At 41.2% G+C, this 27,742-nt stretch overlaps 1 protein-coding gene and 1 long non-coding RNA gene across 3 annotated transcripts in view; both read right to left on the reverse strand.

The window, feature by feature from the left end:
- The window catches only part of LOC109323063, a 22,868-nt gene extending 7,831 nt beyond the window's left edge, over window positions 1-15,037 (reverse strand). The window contains exons 1-2 of the long non-coding RNA XR_002104533.1: window positions 14,960-15,037; window positions 5,492-5,494 (exon numbers count right to left, since the gene is read on the reverse strand). This is a non-coding gene — a long non-coding RNA (uncharacterized LOC109323063). The remainder of the gene's footprint in view (window positions 1-5,491; window positions 5,495-14,959) is intronic.
- Window positions 1-27,704, reverse strand: part of KLF7 (Kruppel like factor 7) — a 79,940-nt gene extending 52,236 nt beyond the window's left edge. For both annotated transcript variants that reach the window (XM_019554455.1, XM_019554456.1), the window contains exon 1: window positions 27,159-27,704. In XM_019554455.1, coding sequence (XP_019410000.1) covers window positions 27,159-27,260 — 102 coding nt within the window. In that variant the 5' untranslated portion in view covers window positions 27,261-27,704. The remainder of the gene's footprint in view (window positions 1-27,158) is intronic.
- Window positions 27,705-27,742: the final 38 nt, after the last annotated feature.

Genomic DNA, 27,742 nt, shown 5'->3' on the forward strand with positions numbered 1-27,742 from the left:
ACCCCAGTACTCTTTCCTGCCATGGCAGGGGGTCGGACTTGATGATCTGCTCAGGTCCCTTCCGACCCTAGAAACTATGAAACTATGAAACACTGAAATGTCTAAACCAAGTGTTTGATTGCTCAATCTTAATCCTGCATTCTGAACAATATTTTTCCTGGTCTATTGTATCTGTCATACTGTCCACGATACCCATTCACCATTAGACAATATTGCTCCAAAAGCCTTTTTTATGTTCCTTTGTGTAGTATTTTTGGCTGCAGGGAGGAAAGGGTGTGGGACCTGTCTGAGAAACAGGAAACAGGGAAGCAGAGGGGAATGTGTTAGAGATTAAGGTGGGGATAAAAAGAATAGAAGAGCATTTGTACCATTTCTAAATCAAATGGATGGGGCCAAAGAATGACCCAAGTTACATTGAGAGCAATTCCCCAAAGTTTAAAGATAAAAGAGAAAGCACAAATATTAGGTCTCACTACCACAAAGCCAAATATTTGCCTTTTTTTAAAAATCTCTTGGGTAGTTTGAGTTATTTTAAAAAAAGAAAATAACCTCTTGGGTGCCTTTGGCCTTGTCTCTCACATTAGTGGCCAGTGCTGAGGAGAATGGAGTTGAGCTTATCCTACCCATCTGGTCCCTCTGATGTGCTCCACAGTCAGAATTTTGCCTGTGAGGCTGTTCTGGACTCCAACCCAGCGCCCTCTCTCTGAACCTCCGTGTACCAAGGTGCCACTCACATCTGCAGCAGCCTCCTGCAGGAACTTCTGGCTCATGAGTAGGTCAGCAGATTTTAGTGGGTGGAACATACTCCGCCTTGGGCTCTAAGAGATCTGCTGCTGACTTACTATTTCAAAACCAACATGACGTGTGCACCATGGAGATAAATAAGCCAGTGAAGGAAAGAGAGATTCCAGTTTCAACATTCCAATTAGAGAACAAAGTTAGAGTAAAAATAAAAGAATGGAAAACACAACCAGATTCTCAGCTGGTGTAAATTAACATAACTTCACTGACATCAGTGCTCCCATTTCCGCCATCTGAGGGCGTAGCCTAAACCAAGACAATTTCTGCCTCTGCTTAGACCAGCATAACCCCACGCAGAGTCAGTGTGGTTGGGTGGATCTAAGTGATGGCAACATTTGGCACACTGCTAAAGGCAAGAGTTAGTTATTCTGTTTACTTAAAAATCTCCCACTGTGTTTCACCAAAAAAGGAAAGAAAACAGATGTTTATATAAACAGCACAATCTTGAAATGTGGGGGTTGTGTCTTGTCTGTGCCTTCAGGCCCAGTGACTGACTTACAAGGTCAGGCTTTCACAAGGTGGGTTGTACCTGTGCTGTATATAATGTAGGCTGGCTCTAGGTGTAATGGCTTTTATCCCTTATGCACAGCAACAATGTGGTCTCTGCATGAAATTTCCATTGTCTACTTTCCCACAGCATGAGCTTGCTGCTTTCTAACTGTTGTTCACTTGTATTGGTTCATACTACTTGGACGGGTTTTCTTTTCAAATAGGCATTTTTTAAATTGCATTCAAAAACTGAAGCAGAGTTTTGGCCAGTGCTGAATTTTGTCCAGTTGTTAAATCCCAGAGACGGTGCTAAGGTCAGACTGGTCCATTCTCTCTCTGTGAAATGGTTGTGAGGACATTACTCTACAGTTATACAGAGCATTTTGAGATATGCCAATGAAAAAATGCTTTTTCAGTGCAAAGTTATCACTATTTATGGAGCGTAGAAGGAATGCAAGGTCTTAATATTATTGGAAGTCCTAAGGCAAAACATCTTGTTGCATATGCTACCATGATAAAAACTATACGTTTTTGCACTGATCCTTTGCTTGGTTATACAGCTACATAATATAAATCATTATTATATACCTTCCTTTGAAATACTGTCCAGTTTCTCTGTAATACATACCAAGCCAATAGAGATAGACTCCAACTCAATCCATTATTATGTAGATTAATGTGCACAGGGGGGTTCTTGTTAGAATCATTGTGTGTTAGAATCATTGTGTTATTGAAAACAGGAGGCATAGGAGACAGAACTTGGGAACAGAAGACTAGAAGGTGAAGTATCAGGATGAGTGGAGATCTGCCACCAGGATGTCAGACACTTCTCTCCTACTGAGAGTAGCCAAGTGAATGAAGGTGCCTGCCCATTTCTGGATATTTTCTTCATTGTTTTCCAAACCCCTTATAGACACTGTTCCCTTCTACTTCTATGATCTTATGTACCAATCCATTCACTTCCGTGTTTGCCATTTCCCTGTTGTCTTTTTTATTAGAAGCTGTCCCTTAGATGCTAAGTATCTGTTTCTCTTTATGCTTCTCCCTTTAGCCTTGCTTTCTCTTTATTGAAGATTATCCCTGAAAAGTATTTTGTGATAGCACCTGAGACAGATATACATAGCAGAATAGCATAGGTATACGCCATATTCACTCAGTGCCTTTTATCTCATAGTTTCATAGTTTCATCTAGTCCGACCCCCTGCCATGGCAGGAAAGAGTACTGGGGTCAAACGACTCCAGCAAGGTGTAAATCTAGACCCCCAGGGTAGGAGCCAGCACCACTTCTCTTGGAAGTTGGTTCCAGATCCTACCCACCCTGACAGTGAAGTAGCACCTCCTGATATCTAGCCTGAATCTCCCCTCTGCCAGCTTGTGACCGTTATTCCTGGTCACTCCTGGCAGTGCTCGGGGGAACAGCAGCTTCCCCAGTGCCTGCTGGTCCCCCCTGACTAGTTTGTAACAGGCCACTAGATCCCCCTACATCCTTCTCTTGTGGAGGCTGAACAGGTTCAGGTCCCATAGCCTCTTCTCATAGGGCCTGCCCTGCTGCCCCCTCATCATGCAAGTGGCCCTCCTCTGGACCCTCTCCTTGTTGTCCACATCCCTCTTGAAGTGCGGTGCCCAGAACAGTCTGTACTTTGCCTGTAATATTTTTTGGAGCATTTGTTGCTTTCTAATAGGTAGGTCCTTCTCCCCCAAACACATATAATGTCAGGAGATTAGAGAAGAACTGAAATGTATAAATGAATACACACCAAATTTCTTGTTTCTTCCTCATGTAACCCTCTGGTCAGCATATATGCCAGTGTTCCCTCTGTACCTGATCCACCATCTCTTAGAGCTATTATTTTCAGTGACAGACTTTTTGGCTTATGCCTCCTGCTCATGGAGTCTCTTAAAGCAAGCCAAGAAACAGCACTGAGTTGGTAGCCTGAAACACTGAATCTGGTAGGAGTTAAACAAGTGCAATCCTGGATATCATTACTCAAGTGGGGAGTCTCTGTGCTGCAATTGCTGGACTGGGAATGAATGAACCTCCTGAAATTCCATTTTAAATACAGAAAGCAAGGGTAGTCTCTAACTAGGACTCCTGGGTATCACAAGGGAGAGTTCACATCTTTCCTGAAGTTCCTTGGTAAGGTTCTTGCTCAAAGGCAACAAACTAAGAGTGACAGCAGTAATACTACGTAATATTTGCCCTTTGTAGATGTCAAAGTGCATCTGAGGTGGAGCAAGTGTACCTATATACCCATATTTGGAAAGAATGGGGTGAGCCCATTTTAAATGTCTCTGTTTTAGAGTGGTCAACCTGAAGCACTAAGCAAAGCTCAGTTTTCAGCTGTACTGAGCATCTGCAATTCCCTTGGTTCCAGCTGGGATTGTAAGTGTTCAGCCCCTCTGGAAGCCCAAGATGCCTCAAGTTGGACAACATTTGAGGCACTCAAGATTAGTGGATACTAGAAAATGCTGACTTAGGTGGTTTATCCAAGAACATTTATGGGCATAGGAGGAACAAACCTCAGGCCCCCTAACTATTCTTCCCACTCCCTTCAGAGCGGTTGCTCATCTGGAAGTGTAACACAGGAAGGGATCTGGAGTTTCTGTTCCTGTAGAATATTTCTGTGAAGTATGCCCCAGAAATGTATTTAGCATGAGCTGTGAACTAAGAGCCATAGAAAAACCCTGAGGCTACATAGTGGGGGAACAATCTGGTAATACCATGTTTTCTCATGTACAACACAAACTTTTTCCCCAAAAACCAGCAGCTGGAAATCGCCGTGTGTGTGTTATATGCAAGAAATATGGTAAAGGCAGTTCCATCTGCTTATCAAACAAAAGCAAAAGTAAAATCTACATGCAACCCACAGGGAGCAGAACAACGATCAGGCTCATCTCCCTAGATGCTGCTATTCAGTGGGAGCATCCACACGTGCAATTAATGTGAAGCAATAAACTCCAGAGCTTATTGATCCAGCATTTACTGCTCCCAGGTGTGCCATTTGAACATGCACCTTGGACCACAAAACATTGAGCTGGATCAGAGCAGCCCCAGCTGACAGGGGGCCCCAGGGGTCAGCCTGCCAGCCTGGGGCTGCTTCCCCTGGCTCAGTGTGCTGCAGAGGGGCTGGCTGGGGTATGAGGGTGCTTCAGTGTGGGGCTAGCCAGCAGGCAGCTCTGGCACTGAAGCACCTTCATCCCCCAGCCAGTCAGGGCAGTGTCTACACGAACACCATTATGGAGTACAAAACTGCAGGAGAGTACCTGTATTTACAAGTACTACCCTGCTGTAGACTTAATCAGTTTATTCCAGCCTAATTGGGGAACACATATAGATACGTGATATTTACTGCAGAGATAATTAGTCAACCCCGCAGTAAACGTCTTGTGTAGATGCACCCAGTTACTACACAGAAAGATCTTTATTTCTGCTTTCTGCCATTCAAAAAGGTGTGTAGTAGGGGTGTGTGAAGCTTCTGTCCCTGTTTCGATTCAGTGGAGAGTTGGCCTGATTCGATGGCTGAATCTCCAAATCTGAATCAGATCAGGAGACCCTTTAATCTCTCCAAATTAAATTGGAACCCTCCAAATCAGTCTGGAGAGATTCAGAAAGATTCGGTGATTCAGCCATAGACACAGCTTTAAATGTTTTTTCTACATACCTCAAGGTACCAGGCATGGCTCGTGAATGCTGCAATGCTGGAGTGGATGGCGTGTCCCAAGTACATCTGGTCCACTTCCGGGTCCACAGGGAATGCACTGGGGGGGCCCCCCTCACACCCTCCCAGCTCAATGGCTGATGCCTCCTGGATCTGGGGGGCACCCAGGGTCCCCCCATGGCCGCTCACTGAAGCGGAGGGGTGCAGGGCCCCCCCCCATGGCATGCTCCCTGGCAGACCCAGAAGTGGACTGGAAGTAATTCCTGTCCACTTCCGAGTTCACCTCTGAGCACATGGGGGGCCCCCCAGAACTCCTGTGGGATGCTCCATCCGCCCCACCATCACAGCGTTCACGAGCCATGCCTGGTATCTTGAGGTACATAGAAAAAACATTTAAAGTTATGTCTATGGCTGAATTGCTGATTCTCCAAATCAGCACTGAATCTTCAGATTTGGATTTGGCCGAATAAAATTGCGGACAGTAATCCGAATCAACAAATTGAATCGCTGTCCCCGATTCGGGCCAAATCCAAATCAAATACGGCCTGTTTCACACACCCCTAGTGTATAGCTTATTCTGGGGCACGCTCTGTGAAAAAATATGGTATCCGCAGCAATGAAAAATGCAAACCACAGAAATACACATCTAAATATGTATGTATATATTTGTAATCCATATATAAATGTATTTATTGCGTGGGAAATTCTATCTTAGAACCTGGAAACCAGGTAGATTGGGGGAAAGTGAATTTTGGCTCTTCTAAGAACTGCTGGGGATCCCTTGGTGTGCATGCAACACATGTAGAGCCTCTTTTGTTTTTAGTTGGATGCTTATCTTGCTGGGATCCTATGACCCCGGCTGACTTCCTGCCCTTTGGGCAGGGGGCTGGACTTCATGATCTCCCGAGGTCCCTTCTAGCCCTAATGTCTATGAAATCTATGCGCAGGGGAGCTGTGTGGGGCTGTCTCTGCATGTGCCACTTGGATGCTTATCTTTCTGGGATCCTATGACCCCGGCTGACTTCCTGCCCTTTGGGCAGGGGGCTGGACTTCATGATCTCCCGAGGTCCCTTCCAGCCCTAATGTCTATGAAATCTATGTGTCTCAGCCATAGCTCGCCCAATGCACACAGCAAACCATGTACACTCCCTTTATCTGCCAAAGAAACATAAAGTCAAGCTGACCTTTCTTGTGCTTGAACTTGTCTAAGAACTTCAGAACTAATACTTAAATCACTTGGATGTCCCCTCCCTGCCATACAAATTTGTCCACTTCTGGAAGCCAATTCTTGGATCCGAAGAGGAAACTGCAATAAAACTCTTTTTACATGAAAGCTAAGAGCTTTAATTGTCTGATACAATTTTTTACTCATAAATATACTGTCAAGGTGATTGCATTCTCCACAGACTACTCAAAATGTTCTGTAAGTGAAACCTTCAACTGGCAATTTATCATATGGAAAAATAAAAGCTGCACTTGGTTTCTCCAGATACTTTAATATTACCACCTGCAATTTCTGAAACAAATCAATCTGCCTAACAAGGCTGAGAATATCAGCTTTAGGGGAAAACCACCCTGAGCATGTTTTCCTTACAACATTGGTTTCTTACTGATGTTTTGCTCATTTTCTAAACAAAGAGGAAGCCTCTCCTGTTCCTGTAACTATGTGTTTATCCACATTCCAGCAGCTGACACTGCTTACTAAAAGGCTCCTTGAGGAGCTCTTCAAGGTCACAAAATCAGATTAGGTTGTGAAGTGTGCCTAAATTTGAGATTTGGCCAATTCAAAGTGAGAGTAACCGCAGGAAGAAGACAGAGCCCATGAGAGGGGAGATGCCGGCAATGGACAATGGAATACCCTGAAGTCCTGTGAAAGCAATGTTCCCAACCCCTAAGACAAAAAGCACAAAATCCCTTTTTGCTACCAGAAGGCAAGAAAATACAGTTGAGGGCACACAGCACTAGGACTAAAAACAAATCCCCACAGACAATGTCCTGTGACAGTAAAGCCTAACTCAATCAATACAGCAGCATTAACACTGCAAAACCATAAGGGAAGACAGGAGTGCCTTCTTGTCTTTGCTGACTATGGGGGAGGGGAATAAAATTACTTGGGCAATTCACAAAGGAAAATTTCTCTCTAGAAACTGTTAGGTTTGTTGGTGAAAATATCTTCCCTCTATTTGTGGGCTGCTTTTGGGGACAGCCCTGTTTTGCCAGTATTGACAAGCACCATGGGTTCAGAAATCAGTTAGATCCCAGAAACATCACAGAACTGGCTTAAAAATCATGATTTACACGAATAACTAAATAAATGTTGTGTGTGCCGGTTTTTTCGTTTGTTTTTTTTTAATTTGCCTCCTGTTTTCTGAGACTCTGGGAGTCAAGTTTTTCGCTATAACCATGAGGAATGTACTCTCTCTGGGGTGGGAGAAAACAAAAGCTAGGGGACTCCAGGAATCAAACAACTCAAGCAGTCAGGGCTTTAGCAAAAGAGGCCAAATATCATGGGACTCACGATAAGATCATAAGAGTTGGCAGTAATTTCCACTAGGCTGGAGGTCTTGGGTCAAGTGCAATTGGGTTTTTTATTGGTAGTAATAGTGGTAAACATTCACAGTAAGGCAGCACCTTTCAGCCACAATCAGGATTGGGACCTTATTGTGCTGGGATCTGTACAAACATAGATAAGAAATAATTCTTGTCCCAAAGGGCTTACAGCCTAAAGGATACAAAACAGATGGTGTGGGAGGGAAGGATACATCATACAAAACACACAAATGAATCTGGTGTAAAACTGCCCTGTTTTGTGAGTTCCCTGATAGCTTGCTGTTGTTTTACACATAAAGCAGGGTGAATAATGGAGGAATTAGTAATAGTATGGAAGAAGCGGAACAATCATAGCTCATCACCCCTGGTAGCCCTAACCAGCAGGCACAAGGATTTTTTAGGCATTAGAACAGAAGAGAGTCTCAAGAGGAGTTTTGAAGGAGGAAAGGTAGTTGCTATACAGATTATACCAGAGAGTTTTTTCTCAGCATAAGGGTTAGCGTGGGAGAAAGTACAAAAGGCATTTGAAGAAGAAGCTGACTGGGAGGTGATAAATGCTGGAAACACTGGGAGAGCTAAGGCAGGACTTGGTATTGTAAAAAATTATAAGACTGCACCTTGTGAAGGGCTTTAAAGGTAAAAAGGACAAAGGAAAAAAGAGAGAGTATGGAAGGATAAGTCACCATAGAAATCAGAACAGCTACATCTGTACTGGCCACCTTTAATCCGAACAATCAAAATAACTAAACAAATCCTACAGTAGATTCGTTTTGCTTTCTATAGGAAATTAATTTTCTCTCTTCCCTCCCTCACCAAAACAATGTCCAAAAGCCAATCCAAAATGAGAGAGGTATAACACCTACTTTGGGCATCATACAAAGTTGTGTTCACATGATATACTTATTATACATCGTTCACCAGACCAATCTGCTGCCATTATGCAGTTGTTGGCACCTAGCTATGCCAGCAATGGGTGCTTCAGAAGCGTCTAGACAGACTAAAATTAAAAACACAATTTATGCAAAGCTGCCCACAGTTTGTGAACTAGGACCAGATCCTTAGGGGAATACATCAGCAGAACTCCACTCTCAAATCATCAAAGGTATGTTGATTAATGCTACGTGGGGATCTGGGCCATAAAAAAGTACTGCTGACACTACACCCAAAATTTGTCCACTGGACCACACTTCAGCAGTCAAATTGCCAGGGAAGACAATTATAAAATTAACTTAATTAAAATGGGAGTTGAGAAACCAAAGATCTCTTTCTAGCTCTGTCAGCAAGTGATGGTGTGTCACTGAGGCTCCTATTTCCAGTATCCCCACCTGTTAAATGGGCCTACCGAAGCTTTCCGCAGTGCTATGAGATGCACGAATGAAAAGCATACTCTATATGCTAAGGACTACAACAAGATCAAGTAAATATTTCATTTGAATGTTGTCAGTCTTGGGCTTTGGAGTAGCCATTTTCAAACTGGTAGAGGGGAGCTCTCCATTCAAGGCAGTTTGGTTCGACTCTAGTTCTGGAAAGTCTGATTTCAAACCTGCCAACAAGACCAGCCCAGCCAACCTTGACTCACAAGACTTCAGGGTAAAAGGTGCTCTTTGTACTGTCCAGATCCCAGACTGTCACATGAGATCATATAACTGCACTGCCTTGCATTGTTAAACCAGATCATAAATCAAACAGAACAGTGAAGATAAAATCCCCCTGGGCTACGGCTCACTAAGTGCTGTAAACAGAGCCGTGTACCCAGGACAATGCAGCTCCACTTTAAATCACAACTGTTTCCTCCTCTGGATCTGGCCATTCTAATTAAGAGATCTAATAAATAGATTATGGATAGTTAGTATGTCTTGGGGTCTTCACTACATCCAGTAAGTTACTAAAGGGAGGAAACACCACTATATGAATCATGGGAGTCACACCACCAACTGATAAGGGTAGCACATGTTCCCTCAGCATTTTAGATTCTCTCCTTATTTTGCTCCATCAACAATAAAAAGCTATCTAGCATTTATGCTGACATGACAGTCTTGGACTGCAGGACCACAGCATGACATTCAAGAATTGTCTTAATAAAATTCTTGATTCCTACTCATGCCACAAAACCCAACGACTCGGAGGCTTCCAAAGCAGATGCTCTCTGCAAATGCAAACACATTTATACTGCACCAGTACATGAAAGGTGCAACTATAACAGTAGAACCTCACTAATTAGCACTCACAGGCAGGAGACCCATTACAGACTGAAGTTTGCAAGCTCCTAAGTGAATATGTACAACTAATTATTTTGCCAACTGTGGTGTAGTTTTGATTCTGGGACTATTTCTCAATGTACTAACATCCTTTGTAAACTGAGATTTCCCTCCACAAAGCATTCTTTCTTAACATTTCCCAAGAAAATGTGCGCAAATTTTTAGAATCTTTTTAGCAACCGTTTAGGTTATAACCTGGCATAGCTCTAGCGATCCAACCTAGGCATGGCAGATTAGAGATTTATTATCTAATGAGGCCTTACTGAGTTCTTATAAGCATAAGATCCTCACTGATCTCTGGTGCACCTGACAGAGGATAGACTGGTACTACGTATCTTCCTTAAAATAAAGATGTTATTTTGTAGATCCCCACAGCAAACCACCCAAACTCCTAGAGACAATTAATAGCAAGACTACTGTGTCAAGAACTCATCAGGCCTGTGATTAAATGGCGATCTCAAAAAGGCTCACAATATCTAGTACTTTACACCTTCAGCCCGCTTTGTCTTATTTTATCACCAGGCACAAGCATTTCCTTAAGGTGGGCACAGCCAGATGTTTTAGTACGCCATTGCTGGATCTGATCCAAAGCACACCTGAAATCAGTGAAATTATTTCTATTGACATGAGTGGCCTTGGGAGCAAGCCCATAGCACTGACTCAACAAAGCCATCCACAGTGCAAGGTTGAAATAAGAGTCTTTACAGTACTCTGTTGGCATATCCCAGTATTTTCAGCTTAGTAGTGCCGTGCGTAAAAGATTTAAGAGTTGACAAACGAACAGTACTTATGAAATAATAACACCAAAAAACACTTGCCTCATTACACTTGGTGGTTTAAATATCTGTAGCAAACTTGTCAACAAGGTAAAGCAGTAACATGAAAATCAGTGACCAAGGTCCAATGTTAACATATACATGATGGGTTTTAGGGATAGATATTCCAGCTCCAGGGGTCCTGCTCCTCCACATACTAAAATGTCGATACTGTAATATACTTTTGGTCACTATAAGGTCTGGAGATTTTCCACTAGCTGCTATCAACTGATCATCATTCAAAACAGGCTGCTTTCAAGGTACTTACAAGCTAACTCATCAGTGCTGGTTTTGACTTTTGTAATATTTTCTGTCTTGTTAAACTAACCAACCAAAGACAATTGACATTTATAAAATATGCAATTACTTGGCTGACCAGATAACCAAACGAAAAAACTTGGGAACGCACTGCTCAATAAAAGACACATCAGAAAAACAAGGAAACGCACAAAGTTCTCATTGTGAAGGAAAGCTGAGCAAAAAGCTAAAGCAAACATTCAGTCTTTCAGCAATGCCAGTGGAGACAGAGGGATCATATAAAAAGACGTGCAGAGTCATCAGAGACAGGGGAAAACAACCAGATGAGATTCAGTTTGGAAAAATGCATATTAATATATCTGTGGAAAAATAATCACATATAGTCTCTCTCACTCTAAATAGAATGGGGAGAGCTGAAAGCCCTGAAACACAGTAGAAGGAAGATGAGAAATAGCGGTAAGAAGGGCAATGTAATTTTGGGATGCATTCTCATTGTCATAATAATATGGAGTTATTTGTCTGTTATGTTGTACCACGTCACCTGGAGTCATGCCCTGTTTTGTGAATCTCATTAGAAGACAGATAGGTAGGCAAATGGGAAGGAGCCTGTGCAAAAATGACAGGAATGATTAGGAAGCCAGAGAAAACATTTATAATTATCATTATTTATTGATCGTGTTGAAGCAGCTGCTAGAGTCTCCAGTTTGTAAGCAGGGCCTTCACTCTGCTCCGCACTTGCATGTGTATTCAAGAAGAAAACTGACTCTTTCAGGACTTCATATATGTATAGTACAACCAAAGGAATGGGGAGCATGATAGCTACATAGAGAGCTGAATGGTCTGAACACTAAGAAGGGAGCAGAATTACTGAGAGATGTAAAAGTGGTATAAGGAGAAGGAGTTTGATTCTATTATGCCAGTCATTCTCAAACCTTTTAGACTCAAGGATCCCCTCAGAAAATGCCAGCTCTTCATTTTCACTCATTTTTTACTACATAAAACTAATAGAGCAATTCTGCTGCAAAGAACTCAGAAAGACTGCCGCAGGTCAGAATATCCTATTGCATGCCACCCAGTGGCACTCTTGAAAAGATCTCAAGGCATCCCAGAATGCCAATGCTCCTTGGTTGAGAATCACAGTATTAGGCTCTAGAGCAGTTTTCCAAAGAAAGTGGTCAGACCTCATTAACTATACTTCAAATTCCTACACTGGTAGGAGGACAGGATGATTAATGAGGATTTTCTATCTCTGCCTTTATGTTTTGAAGAAAAGCAACGTGAGCCCATGTGTCTATGGGCCCAAACCTGGAGCCCCAACTCAAAAGACCGACTTATGGGCATACTGTTTACTATTTCCAGCTGAAGGCAGTGGACAATACCACCTATTCATTGCACACAGCCTGCTCATGAAGCTCATTTGCCTTCAAAATTAGGCAGTGTCAGCTGAATAACAGCCTTTTCCAGATGCCTATCAACTATAGGAGCCAAGAGGTACCCCAAGACAGAATTTGGATTAAAACTCTGTTTTGACTTTCAAAGGCTCCAGATTAAGTCCCTGTCTTTTACATATAAAATAGCCATTCCTTAGTGGATTTTCTTTTCACAAAAGCATTTTGAATACTATATGATATTTGAGTGTGAATGGGCATGTACATATATATATTTTCTCAGTATAAATTCAGATCCTGATTTTCTTGTATACAAACACCCCTTTACATGACTTTGTCGGTGTCAGAAGACCTTAAAGTGGGCCTGACTCATTGATAACAGGATTTCATGCCAGAACGAATTATTATGATCATCTAATCTTATTGCCTGCCTAACATAGGCCAAAAAATGATGCTAAAGCCCCTTTCCACGGTCAGTAACACACTCTTTCAGGCCTGTTTACACCTGTCATAATGGGATATAAATCAGCATTTGACTTTTGGTCTTACCAGGTAGAAAGTGAAATGCTACCATCTCAATGTAAGAGAACCTGGTTAGATTTTTTGGCTGTCTGCTTTTTGCCTGTGTTTTGTTCACATCAAAAGTCTATGGTAATAGAGACCACTTTGACTCCCATTTTCAGGGAAAAAAATTCTGTTCTGTTTTCTTATTATTTATTAAATAGACAGTGGAGATAGAATTCCTAAGCCTACATTCAATAGGAAACAGAAATAAAACAATACAGTTCAGTGTGACTTAGAGCCCTAGTGGACAATATTTAATTATTCTCTCTCATTATGGTGCTTAACCATATTTTTTTGCCCCAAAATACCACTGGAAATATCATTATGAGTGACTGAACACAGCTATATTTTTATCAACAATAATTAACATCTGCATGTTATCTTTGCCCTGTTTATTTACTCAGAGCCTTGTGTAGTGTTATGAAGGCCTTGCACAGTGGGTGATACACTTTGCATTTCTAGAGAACATTCTTCTCAAAACCATCACACTTCTTTACAGAATTTAGGATAGATTCTCATTAATATAAACCCTAGTTTACATCTTTTGATTATCAACTAGCTGATTCATAATGAAAAAAACCCCAGCATGAGGCAGGTATTTCTGCTTCCATTTAGAGAGGGGAAAATGAGGCATAACTGCCTACTCTGGTCCTGGTTCCTTCCTTAAAATCATAGAGATAAAACCTCCTGAGAATACATTGGTTCAGAAGGTAAAATGGGACTTATATTACAAACTCTATTCTCCTGCAAAGTCACAAGGTACTAAGTTTATAATATTAGTGGAGAGGTTGGAAAGCATAATGGATAACATGTTAGTGGCATTTTGCCTGCACCTTAGGCCCACTGTAGTCAAAATCAAATGTAAAGATCAATACGCATTCAGTTTAATGGTCCAAACTCAAGATGCATCACCTCTGTAACTAGTGAAATTTACATTCTAGAGGGACTCCAGAACTGAATGTGGATCATCTGCATAGAAGAAAAGAGCATGAGTAGAGGATCCCAAAAACCAACCGTCAAGATTGATAATGAGGTAACAGACCTATGGATAATTCCTGGGTGTCCTACTGAAAATGGGTCTTCAAAATCATCTAGCTCCCAAACATTAGGTGTTCAAAATTAGTGATTTCGGGATGGTCACCTGGAGCCAATGTAAAAGGCATCCAATTGTCAGAAAGAATTTCCTGAAGATCTCGGGCAGAGTGAGAATGCCTGTCCATGTTCCTATAACCCTCAAACATTCTTCAAAGGTGTTGGTAACACGTATTTGTTTGCCTGCACTGGAGAAAAATATTGTGTAGACCAACATTTTGTTGGTCCCTCAATACCTACATTTGTTTTACCCTCAATACCTAAAGTGATAGCTCTCAACTAAGGTGCCAAGACACTCTGAGGTGTCTTGAGATACTTTCAAGGCTGCCACTGGGTGCCAAGCAATGTTAGTACTGTTAGGTGTACAACATGATTCGTAAGATAAACCCAGAGATCTTGAGTAGAACTCCGTAGTGTTAAAAACACTGGGCACCTATACATGTGCCTGACAACTGTTCCAACACATTCCAATTAGCACGCTCCGGCAGCCTCAGCATCACATGTATTCAGTGCTTCAAAATAGAGATGGGAGCTAAATGAGCTTTAGTTAAAGCAGCCCTGACCCCATTTTGAAGTGTGGGGCACTGAATATGAGACACTTCAAATGTCTTAATTAAAGCATCTCCCAAAAGCCACTCTAATTAAAGCACCCTACCCACACACCACAGAGCACTTGTAAAGATGTCCATTCTGACCTAATATGGACTCTGAATTCTTCGCAACGTAAGAATTGCTCCTCTATTTTTCTGAGTGAAAGCTAAGATCTGGCATTTCTAAGTGTGCCTTAAGTCTATTGAGAGGTGTCTTGAATCTAAAAAGTTTAAGAATCACTGACCTAAAAACTATGGTGCCTATACAAGTGCAGTGAGGCTGCTCCAGTGGAGCAGACTCAGTTAATTGAGTCTTCTGGAGCATGGTAATTACCAGTCTCCAGCAGACTCCAGTGTCACCTGTATCAGCATCCCCATGCTGAAAAATGGTGGCGGGATAGCTTTAACTAAAGCTCACTGAATGAGCTTTAGTTAAAGCGTGTCCACCACCGTTTTTCAGCATAGGGACACTGAGACACGTGACACCCTGTGCACTTAAATTAAAGCAGCTCTTAGAGCTACTCAAATTAAAACACCCCCCACCCTCCCCTGGAACACATATATAAACACCCAATATGTCTGAAAGCAGTCAGCTTTCTAAGTCTAAGAACTGGCATTTTGATTTCTCTGTTTTTGCTCAAACAATTGTGGCTTTTTCATGTTATAAAATAAAAAACAGAAAAACCTCCTGCAAGCAGGCACATCTAACAAGCAATATCTAAACAGGGGTACCCTAAAACCTATCTGCCATCATCCAAGAAAGATCAATAGTAGTTACTCTTTGAAACCACAAAGCTATCTCACTTAAGTGGAAAAATCAGGAGGGAATGAAAATAGAGAATGAGTTATCCAAGCCAACTCAGGACTAATATATATTGCTATAGAGAAGACAAAACTTAATTGGAGGTACACAAATAAAGCAGTGTAGAGAAACTATGCTATGTGAACAGAATTCCTTAGCCCTAAAGTATCATAATTACTGCGGCTTTGAGCTATGAAAAAGGATCCTATTTAGAAAACCATTTCAGCTCATGTTTCACTCTCACTGAAATCAAAGGGACTTCAGCATATGATTAGATAAGCACATGCTTCAGTACTTTACTGAATCTGGGCCTAAGGGCTTGATCCTACATTCACGGAGTTCATTGGCCAAGCTCTCTCTAACTGTAAATATGCAGAATAAGGGCCAGAAACTGTAAACCTCACACAACCACACCAGAGATGACACCAGAAGGTTTCCATAACTATAGGTTTAGAAACAAGAATATGATTCTCTATTAAATTCAATTAGGGTGTTTTAAAAAGAAAGCCTACTCAGGAGTTTCCCAGAAGGGGACTATATGCATTGTTTTCTTGTGAAAAACAGTTGGACTTTGCCTTAGACACATTTTGCACAGTACTGTGTGGCATCCACTTACTCCAAAGGCCCTGGCCACAGAAGCCATTAAAAGGGTTTTTTGTAAGCTATTTCAGTAGGCACATATATCACTGTCGCACTAAGCCCTATCTCTATCCACCCCTCCTCTCAAAACATAGGCCACCTCCACACTGAACTGCTGCTTCATTCATCTGATATTGATCAGACACAAAGCCCTGCCAAGCTTCAAAATTTTATTGCAAGTCTCATAATATTTTATATATTTCTTAAAGTCCCAAGCTCCTGGAAGCATGGGATTACATGAGAATCTCCAGTTTAATTAAAAGTAAGCTTCTAAGTTTTCATGACTGTGTAGAAAAAAAACACATATGTGATCCAAGTGCATCCAAAAGGCTCAGAAACTAGAAAGCTAACAACTCCCCCACCCCCCCAATATTTAAATCTCATGAGCTTGGGGTGCTCTGTCATTTGATATTTGACTACCTGAAGTTGGCAATACTACACGAGTGGGAAATGTGTGTCTGGTGGAGATATAAAGGGCTAGAGTTATTTTAACTGGTAGTTACCTTTTCTAAGCCTAAGGCAGGGTCAGTCTCACCCATTCCACCCACCACACTCTCCTTCTCCAAAGCCAAGAGGGTCATTCTTCCACTGCTCAGCACTGGTGAGACCACAGTTGGAGTACTGTGTCCAGTTCTGGGAAATGCACTTTAACAAGGCTATGGACAAGCTTGAGAGAGTCTAAAGAAGAGCCACCCATACGATCAGAGTCCTAAAAGGCAAGACATATGAGGAAAGGCTGAGGGATCTGGGACTCTTCAGCCCAAAGAAAACAAGGCTGAGAGGGGACCTGGTAGCAGCTTACTGCTACACTAGGGGAGTACATGAAGGGCTCAGAGAGCAACTGTTCACCAGGACACCTGAAGGAAAAACCAAGAGTAAGGGCCACAAGTTCCTGGAAGATTGATTCAGGCTCAACATTAGGAAAAACTTCTTCACAGTTAGGGTGCCCAGACTGTGGAATAAGCTCCCTCTAGAGGTGGTGCAATCACCTACCCTGGAAATCTTCAAGAGGAGACTGGATGGTCACCTTGCTGGGGTCACCTGACCCCCCATTATCTTTCCTGCTTGATGCAGGGGGCTGGACCCAATGATCTTCTGAGGTCCCTTCCAGCTTTACACTCTATGAATCTCTGAATTATTGATTTTTAAATGCTCAGAAAGAATAACATAAAAGTTGCATACATTAAAGTTTTCCACCGATCCAATCTAATCAACCACGTGAAAAATTTCTCCTCACTGTCACTAACACAGGTTTTCCATTAAAGAGTTAATGCAGCCTTTCCACTGCCAACAGTTAAAAATGAAAAAACTCATATGAAACACCAACCCCATCTCCCTTCTTCCTTGCCTCCATCCCTTCTATACCATCATTACTCATATGGAGCTTCTTAGTAGCTACAGTGGAGTGGAATGTTCTTTTAGAGCAGGGTAGATTTTCCAGGCTGACATGGAAAGCAAAAATGTATTAGGAAGATGTTTCAATCAGTTTATGGGAGGAGTTAAGCCTTGGAAGGATACCCACGAATTGGCCAATATACTTGTTGAACTGCTGCTTAAACCACAGGGAAAGAACAGACAGGGATGTTTTTATCTCCTTTATGTATGAAAGAAGGAAACACAAAGAACAAAAGGAATTACCAATCGCCAAAGCATCACTTAGGTCCCCTGCAGAGCAATCGACCTGAGCACCCTGGACAAGGAGACATGAGGTGAGCCAAGCTGCTCACAATATTTTCAACAGAACATTTTTCTGTCCAAAAAATACCATGTTGACAGAACAAAGATATTATGTGGATAAATACTGATTTCAACCATCACAAAAGTTTCTAAAGATCACAATAAAATTTGGGAGGCTAGTTCAAGTTCCCACTCTGAAACAGGCAGAATAGGGTTTCCCACATGATAAACAATTCCCCTAACCATTGAGTTATTAGCTACTTTGAGAAGTTGGTTTCTCCTACCTCTCCCCTCAGTCTCTCCTCTCCTCTCATGAAAATTTTTCCAAAGCCTCAGTTTCATTTTGAATTGGAGTAACAACAAAATATCAAAACCTCAGAAATGTTCACAACAAAACAACAATTAATTTCCAAATGTGCCTGGTAGGAAGAAAAAGCAGGCAATTAGCTACTCTACAGCAGAATGGAAACTGATAAAAAGTGGTTTCCTCCCTAATCTGATCTGGGAATCAGAATCAGTCAGTGACCTGTAGAACTTGCAAGGAATTGGAAGGCCCAAGGGCAGAGCTCCAAGAGGTTGCTTGCTTTGCTTGTACTTGAAAAAAGACTCTATGTAAAACTCATTATTAAAACCCACAGAATAACAGCACACTAGGTCATTACAAGTGAAAGCATTTTTTTAAATTTAATTTACTTGTTCAGCTTTGAGCATTTCTCCAAGCTGGGCAATCAAAACAAACACTGTTCAGTTCTCTTACTAGCCATTTCTGCTTTCAGTTGCATTAATGAAAGGCAACAGTGGTGCGGCTGCAAACACAGCTGGTGGGTAGAGCTACTTATTTAAAAACAACCTAATCTTGCTTCCACTAAAAGTTTAAAAAGGTATTAGACATATTTCTATTGATTATAGACTTTGTAAGAGCAATATTTACTTACGAAGGCTAAATACATGGCCAAAATCTACCTGATGGCATTGTACCTTTAAGACTAAATGTAACATACTTGTGTGTTCAAGAGACAGAATTTATAAATTAGGGTGTTAACTAGAACATCTTGGGACAGCCTCCTTCTCCCTCAAACATTTTTTATAACTCACATTGCCTTCAAAGCCTTCCTCTGTCTGTGGCTCCTCTTTGTTTCCCTTTTGTGTCAGAGCTACTGCCCCAATTGTAAGATTTAGGCCCCAAGTTTTGTCACTGGATACACACCAATAAAAGACAAGGCATTAGACTGCAGGTCTGAAGCTTTAAAGTCTTCAAGCTATGGAGTTGAAATAATGTTTCCAGAAGTGCCTAAATCTATTTTCGAAAGTGACTTTGGAATTAATTCATATGCCTCAGTCCCACTGACTTTCAATGAAAATCAGGCTCCCAAGCACCAAAGTGACTTAAGTGCCTTTGAAAATGATATCTTTAAAGAATGTCACATGCACCTTTGTAGCTCTCTAAGTAATAGCATGCAAACTGCCAAGACAACTGCATGGCTAGACAATCACCTTGCTGGCTAGGCAATCACCTTGCTGGGGTCGTTTGACCCCAGTACTCTTTCCTGCCATGACAGGGGGTCAGACTTGATGATCTGCTCAGGTCCCTTCTGACCCTACTAACTATGAAACTGTGAAATTACGAAGTTCTAAGGTATGGAAACATTCAGATTTGAAGGAGAACCTTGAGTTTAAAGCAAAGGGAGAGAAAAATGCACACTTGTCCTAAACAAGAAGTTTTAAATGCCACAGTATATAGCATGTCTAAAGATGAAATGTTTTAAGTAATGATTATGATCCTCTTAGGTCTGACCCATGTTTCCTACTCACCAGTCTCCATCAAAGACCTCCCTTTCTAATCTACACTTTAAAATATAGCTGCAAAATAACCTACACTTCAACAGATAGCTACTTCAGAAAAACTGTTTTTGCCAGCAAGCTGGCACCAAGATGCCAACTCTGTAAACTTTGGGCGGTGGAGTGTTTGGGATTGAGCTGAAGTATTAAGTTTACATTCAGGAACATTTTTTTAAGAAGACACTGGCTCAGGAACACTGCTGAGAGCTGTTGGTGTTGGGGAGCTGTCCCACACTTTCAGCAAATGTCAGTCCAACTAATGTAAGAAATAAAATGCCACAAACACATTGCTGTAAGCTTATGAAGAAACTGTCTGCTTATCACAGCTTCATTTATAGCTCATGTCACTGTACTTACTATTTGAACACCTCCCAGTCTTTAATGTATTTCTTCTCATAGAACTCCTCTGAGATAGGGAAGTGCTATCATTTGACAGACACGGAACTGAGACAAAGAGAGACTAAGGCCTTGGTTGTCAATAGTATTTAGGTGCCTACACTTCTAGGCCTAAGTGGTTTGCCCAAGGTCACACAGGCTTAGAGTAGAGCAGGAATCAAATCCTGATCTCTCACTGCTCAGGCTGACACTCTAACCAATAGACTATCCTTTCTTACATTTGCTATATGATGGTATATGTCCTATTATCTCCTGCTGAAAAGGTCACACAGGACTTGCAATGTATTTCTTGCCATGTGTTTGTACAGCACATGTGGCTGATCTTTCTATCTTTATTGTGGTAGTGTCAGAGTGCTGTTGTAGCCATGATGGTTCAAGAAAAATGTATGAGGCAAAGGTTTTGGGGATAATATCTTTTGCTGGAACAACCATATAGTTATGAGGGACACAGACAAGCTTTTGAGCAGAGGTTGAAAGCTTGTCTATGCACCTACCAATGATACAATTGGTCCAATAAAAGTTATCACCAATAAAAATCATATCCTCTGTCTTTATTGCAATTCTCACTATACCTGGGTTTATTCTTACAATTCCCACTCCTTAAGTCATGTAATTATCTGAGTTTCTCAATTTCCACTAGAAAAATTATTCTCGTCTGAAGAGGAAAGATAGAAAACATGAGTCCTAACCATTCTCAGGAGCCTGGATCACCTGAATTTGTGAGATTTGAACATTTGAGGTTGGCGGTATTGGGCCAGCACCTAGCACCATGGGGCTCTGAACTCAGCCGTGATCTATTGATGCTATTATAATGCATATAATAAAATGCTTAGTCAGTGACAAAATTCCCACTGACTTGACCGTTCTGGAATTATATTCAAGTACACCTTTACAGCATTTGCCTTAAATGCATACATTCTCAACCTAAGAACAATCTAGGAAAACTGAAAGTGTTCCTTCCCAGAAATATTTTTGCAATGGGGCCCATTTGTACCATTTAGCCCTGAGTCCAAATCCAAATTCATTCTAATCAAGAGAAGTCTTTATGACTGTTAACAAATGCAAGTTGTGGAGAGAACAGAATTAGAAAAGGGTCTCTTTCAAGGTCTTTTGAAGGTGAGGGTAATTACAAAATGGATGCTTTTAGCTCTGGGAATATGATCCCATCTACTTTTGTTGGGAAGGGATGGAGGTGAGATGAGTTTATGGGCTGATACCAAAGAGGCCCAGGAAGGAAAACAGTCAGAAGTCACCAAAAAACTCAGCACCACTCTTAAATGCTCTATTACAACACACTTAATATGGTTTTATGGTCCCATTGAAGTCAGTGGAAAAGCCCCCAGTTACTCCAGTGAATTTTGACTAATTTTCTCTGTAATTTTGCTGAGGAAGGTTACAAGTCTAAGATTTTCCCTCTGCCCATGCCCTACAATAAGCTTGACCCTGAATGAGTTGTATATCTTCTCTATATAATGAAGAAAACTTATAGTAAAGACAGCATTAAAATAGTTCTATGTCAATGATTCTCAGCCTTCTTAGACTCAAGGCACTCCTTGTTAAACTTGAGATACCTCTTGGAGAATGTCAGTTCTTAGTTTCCTCTCATTTTTAACTACAGAAAAATAATAGAGCAATTTTTCTCTGCAAAGAACTCAGAATGACCACAACAGGTCAGAATATTTTTAACATTATGGATTCCTATTTGGAATCTTTGGATTTATCCTGTGAATCATGTTTTCACATGCAACAATGCTAGCACACCGTGACACCCTTGAAAAGATCTCAAAGCACCCTGATTGAAAATCACTTTTCTATGTAGTTAAAGGGTTAAACAGAAGTAGCTTCCTCCTCACTTCCTTGTAAAATGTGTGCTTATATAAAATAGAGAACCAATACAGCAGATAATTCTCATTTAACAAAGCTTCCAAGGATCCAACAATATACAGAAAAATATTAAAGACAATTCACTCCCATCTTGAACAAGCTATACTTTACAGAATAGAAAATCAACTCTTATTTCAAAATGGTAGTATCTCCATAGAGTCTATATACATATTGTGACTTTTGTGTGTCCACAATATATTCTGAGTTTTTCTCTGTATTATCTATTGTGATGGGATATGCAGACTCTGTGAAGAAGCACAAACATGTAACTGCTTTCATGGCCATGAGCTTCCATTATATAAATGTATTGGCTAAATGTCTCTTTTTTAAAAGTCTACTAAATAACAGAATATTTTCTAATTTAGTGCCTACATTATTACTGTGCTTTGGCTAAAGAAATACTTTTAACTGATCTAAAGATCACACACAAGGCTCATATAAAATCAGCCATTTTACATTTATAATGTCATTTGCAGGGCTCCTTTGTGTCTACCCATTTACCTCAGCAACACTGAGAGCCAAGAAGTGATCATTTTAACATGGCTTTCTCTAAGCAGGGGACCCACAAAACAGCATCGACAGCAGCCTCTGTTTGCTTTGTCTCCTTTTTGGTGACAGGAGGCTGCTTTTAATTCATTTAATGGGAAGTGAGCCTGTACTTAGGCTGTACCAGGGCTCACACTCCAAATACACTGCATCGCACATGTGCCTGCTCTTGGAAGTCAACCATTTCTGCAAGTTATCCTCAGGAGGCATGATGTACTATAAGCACTTAGAAATGTGTTGCACTGTGACTGGAACCAAGATGAAATAGCTATATTAAAAGTGATTGTTTAGTTTATGGTTTAGTTTAGTTTATGGCCAAGTATGCCACTGAACTAGAACAACGGGGACAGTGGAGAGGAAGGAATGTTCTACAGGGTGATTTATTCTTTTCCAGTAGCACTAGAATTTTTTCCTGAAGGCCTGAAAATGACCTTCTCTGCCAAAAAGGAGTCAGAATTAAGAGCTAACAGAGCTCTGCTAGATTAGCCATGTCATAATACTCTGTACGGACATAGCACAAGGATCTCAAAGCACTTTAATGCCATTTATACATTTGGCTTCATTGGTCACCAGCGGGTGTTATTAAGTATAATTTGTTAGCATTCATCTAACCAAGAGAAGACCTGAGGCGCAGAGAATTGCTTAAAGACATGCAGGAATAGGGAGCCCACAGCAGCACCAAAACCAAAAACCAGGACTCCTCCTCCCAGTCCTATGGCTAAGCTGAAAACTCACCCTTCCCCCATTCCAGTAGAAGAGGAACCAAAGCTGGTTCAGATAAGAACAAATGACTCATTCCAAACAGAAGGAAAGCACATCAGGGTAGCGGAGTATAAGATTTGGCACCAATGCCTGGAATCACATTTCTTTTATCAGAAGTGGTGGAGCTGTTTCCAGTCTTCCCAGCCAATAAGATCTATGACCCAGACTGCCTGCTCCTATGGGAATATCTGGGGTTGGGGGGAGGAGGGGCAGTACTACCTGGAAGGAGCAAGGGTTTGCACACAAAATCCACTGATTTCAGAGACCTCCTAGTTGCATTAGGCCATAATGTAAGGCGACCCCATGCCTCTGCCTGTCTTCTGGGAAGCACCATCCATAAGCCCCAAGGAAAGAGGCTTTGCAGGGGCAGTAGATGTGTCTCCCAAGGTACACACATAATGTGGAAGATCCCCTCTACTCGCAGATTATGCATGACCAGACAGCCCCTGCTATTCCCTCCTCTCCTCTGTGAGCTAACACTTTGAATCTCTGGGCCTTTTGTTGCCTTTGCACATACTAAAAAAGTTCCTGTCCATACATCATGAGTGCCACATCAGGAAACGCCTCAAAATAATGGCCCATCTGAACACAGTGTTCTTTATACCATACAGGAGGAAATATTGGACTTTCCTCTCTGAAGACGCTCTTAAATATGTAGTAAGCTCATAGGATATGAGCCAGGATGGTTCACATTTGAGCAAGAGTGACACGCTAGACAGAAATGTACAGATTGCATCTCAGATACACTTTTTCAAGGTGTTGAGCATCCACCACTCTTATGGATTTCCTGTAGGGTTTTGGTTGATCAATATTTCTAAAAAATATAATCAGGTCTGTATCTGTTGATGCAATAATGCTGTATTATGCTTATGATCCTGTACACCTCACTCAGGCAAAGTCCCCATTGACCTGAAAGGAGCTTTTTCCTGAGGAAGATCAGGATTTTAAGAGCTATAACATTAGTACTAAATCCTGTGTTAATCAGAGAGTAACCGCCCCCCCACACACACACATACACACACCCCCTCCCAGAATGTATTTGAAAATAGTGTAAACGCATATATTCCCACTTAAACTTTGAACATTCCCAAGTGTGCGATTGAAGCCACTTTTCCTCTTAGAAAGGAATCTACATGTGTGGATCTTTATTTCCTCCCACCAAAAATCTGTTCACTTTGCACAGCCAGGTTAAACTGTCTAATGATTGTCCTATTTTAACTTTCAACACTAATTAACAGAAGTACAGATCCTAAGCTTCCTCTTACTTCAGTTGGGTGAGGGGGAAGGGGGATGTGAGGGGAGATCAGTTGATTGCAAGCAAGTGTTTAGCAACCTGCTTGAGCTGTCACTGCCATTAGTAAGGCACATTTCATAATCGGAAATGCTAGCAGTTGTGTGCTGCCCCTGCTATATGCTTTGGCGACAGAACAGCAGGCCAAACTTGGGGAAAAGGAAGGAGATTGTGTCAACACTTCACCTTAACACTGCATGAAACTTTCAGCAGCTCAGCTGTATCTATAAGGTAGAGAAAAAGATATCACTCCAAGGAGTTTCTGAACTGGTGTATAATAGCCTACTCACCTCAAGGACTATGAGCATGTGAATCAAGAAACAATTCCAGCTGACCTGGAGATAAGGGAACTTCATTTTCATCCTCACAAGCACACTGTAACTTAGAGCAATCTCCCTCAAACACTTCTGCATTGCTGCATTGGAATATGTACTATTGTGGATCAGTACCATAGCATTCATATTTTAACAGGGTTTTCACTTGAACTGATTACTTTTACCTTAGAAACACCTCTTCAAGTGTTTTCGCTTAAAATTAAGGCTGTTTCTTCAGATTGAGAGCTCTATAGGATCCATCGTTGCCCAAAAAGAGACAGTCTTTAATAGTCAGTTTTATCCTAGAAACATGGACTTCAGTCTCCTTTTAAAGGGATACCAACTGAAACATGCACACACTCACTCACTCACATACACACTTGGGTGAAAGTTTTTAATATGATTTAATAAGTAATGCCTCAGATTACTACAACAGAAGGGGATGGAGGGAAATAGTGTGTCTCTTTTTCAGTCGTTTCACTTGGTGCATTTGACAGTGTCTTGGGTACAGTCAGCTTCACTGTTCTGTATTGTCACCCAGCTTCCCTCTGTTGTTTGTGTGGAGACTTCACACAGCAACATGGGAAGGAAAGGCACATTATAAATACAGGATATATTATAAAAGAACAAGAATTGGCATGGAGACAGAGGGGAAGATATTACACATGAAATTACTTTTAGTTCTTTTTTCAAAAAATGGCCAGGTTTATAAAATGGACGAGGTTCCTTTAAAATTTAGAGTGTACAGTAGGCTTGCTTTGATACACTGTATCTCATAAAATAAACTACTCCCCTTCCTCCTACTAAGGCAGGCAGCAGCAGACAAAGTATCACATACAGTATCTGCCTTAGGCATGCTGGCTATGTCAACAGATTATCTTGCATTGAACTGTCTAGACTGTTATTAATATGCAACTGATTCAACAGCCACAACTTTGTGGAATTAAATGGGGATTTTAAAATGAAACCATATTAACCTCTTCAGTTTAATTAGCATGTTAAAAATATAAAGGAAACTAGATGTGACCATCACTGATGTGGAAACTGAATATTAATAACAAAAAACATTTCCCCCTTGGAGGTTAAAGCAAAGTAGGACTGGCCACTTGTAAATGAAATCCTGAAAATGTGTGTATTGTAGCTGCCAGGGAGCCTTTGAGAAAAGAAAAGAAAAAAAGCTGAAGCCAAAATAATTTTACTAGTGTAAATCTTCAAGTATCTAACCACAATCCAAGTGGGTAACAATGCCACAGTAAGAGGATTTTCTTTAAGTCCATTTATCCACCCCTAGATAGCCCCCAGAAAAAAAATCCTAACACCTATTTACAACAGAACACACGCACACGCACATACATGCACGCGCATGCACACACACACACACACACACACACACCTTGTGTTGTCAAATTGTCACGTATTTCTCTGGATCACTGCAAGATGAAATCCAGCAGCTCATTAGCGTTAACCTGCTACTGTCATGGAGTAAGTCACATTAGCAACACATGCCATTCTATATGCACTCAACTATTCTTATAGACAAGTCCATTTTTGAAAGGGGCACTGGTTTGTACAATTTTGACAATGTTCCTGGACCTACTAACCTGGAATCACATCAAGGGATAGTAGTGGCTTTGGTTTAGCTATATTAAGGAGTCCTGTCTTTTTTCTCTGATATTCCAGTTGATGGGTATCTATGTTCAGCGCTCCCTCCCACCCCCAGCCCCCACTGCATTTGGGTTCATTGTGAATTTTACACAACTCACCCATTTCTGCATAAGCTACTCTTCCCCCTTGATATTATTTATTCATGTCACTAAACATGATTTTAATGCATCCGTAACACTTGATTTCCACCTTTAGAAGTATTCCAGTTCCCACTGCATATTAACCCTATGGGGTCTCACTACACACTGGTTGTTGAAACCAGCCTGAAGTGTCATTGTTTTAAACCGGTTTCAGATACAACAAGAAATTCACCCACAACATTTAAATTTTAAGTCATCTCTCTCTCACTGAAGAATTAACCTACAATCTTTGCCTACTGATTCTACCCCTTCGGCAGAGGGAAAAAAGAAAAAGAAAGGTTAAAAAGAAAAATCTCAAATGAAGGTAGATCTTTTTTTTATGGACACATACTAATTACCTGAAAATAAGCATGATCTATTCCGTTTCCACCAGCTGCCAGTTGTCAACACTGGCTGGAAGGGATCAGCCTTGTTTAAAAGAACAAAAAAATCACTAAGCTTTGAAAATCATCTGAATAAAAACAAACTCCAAAGAATTTTGCTGGATCGCAGATACTGCCTGGTGTGCTGTTATGACTGAAGGCTTTGAATGGACTGCTCAGTTGGTAATTGAAAAAAAAATTGATCTAGTAAGGTGTTACCTACACACACAAAACCAACCTCCCCCCCCCAAAAAAACCCCAAACCCCTCTAAATTAAGTATTACAGGGAAAAAAAAGAAAGAAAATCAGAAATGCAGCCCCCAACACACCGACTGCCTGCACTAAAAAGCTTTACAGGAGTAATTTAAATGGTTCACCTGCTGCCAGTTCTCCTCCAAGGATGGCAAAGCTGAGAAGTAGCCGGTGTCGTGGACAAGCTGTAGTTCTTGGAATATACTATAACTAGCCAACACATCCATGCTGTTGCTGAGCCAGACCCTTTCTTTTTGTTTTGTGTTTGTTTGTTTGTTGTGGGGTTTTGTTTCTGATCATAAAAAAGATGAAAAAAAAAAAAAAGAGAGAGAAGAAGCCACCAGAATAGATCCAATGTCCCTTTTTGTTTTGGTTTGTTTCAGTCACACTTTAAAAAGAAAAAAAAAAAATCAATGCAGGAGAGAAAGAGAGGGGAGGAGGAAAAAATAGAGGGAGAGAGAGGGTGAGAATGGAGAGATGCACCCAACATGTACAGTGCAGACGAACAGGGGGGACTTCTCCACTTGTAGTCAATGCAATTCCCTTCGACTCTCTCCAGCTCGTGGACCAGGAAGGGGCAATGCAAACTCACTGACACGAAACTGCCACCATCTATTTCTGCACTGCTGCTCGCTGCTCAGTGCAATCTTTGCTCTTTATTTTTGGGAGCTTGCATTCCCCCCCCGCCCGATGGCTTTTTTCTCCCCCC

The sequence above is a fragment of the Crocodylus porosus genome, unplaced genomic scaffold, assembly GCF_001723895.1.
Source record: "Crocodylus porosus isolate Cpor-Errol unplaced genomic scaffold, CroPor_comp1, whole genome shotgun sequence".
In the NCBI taxonomy this organism is placed as follows: domain Eukaryota; kingdom Metazoa; phylum Chordata; order Crocodylia; family Crocodylidae; genus Crocodylus; species Crocodylus porosus.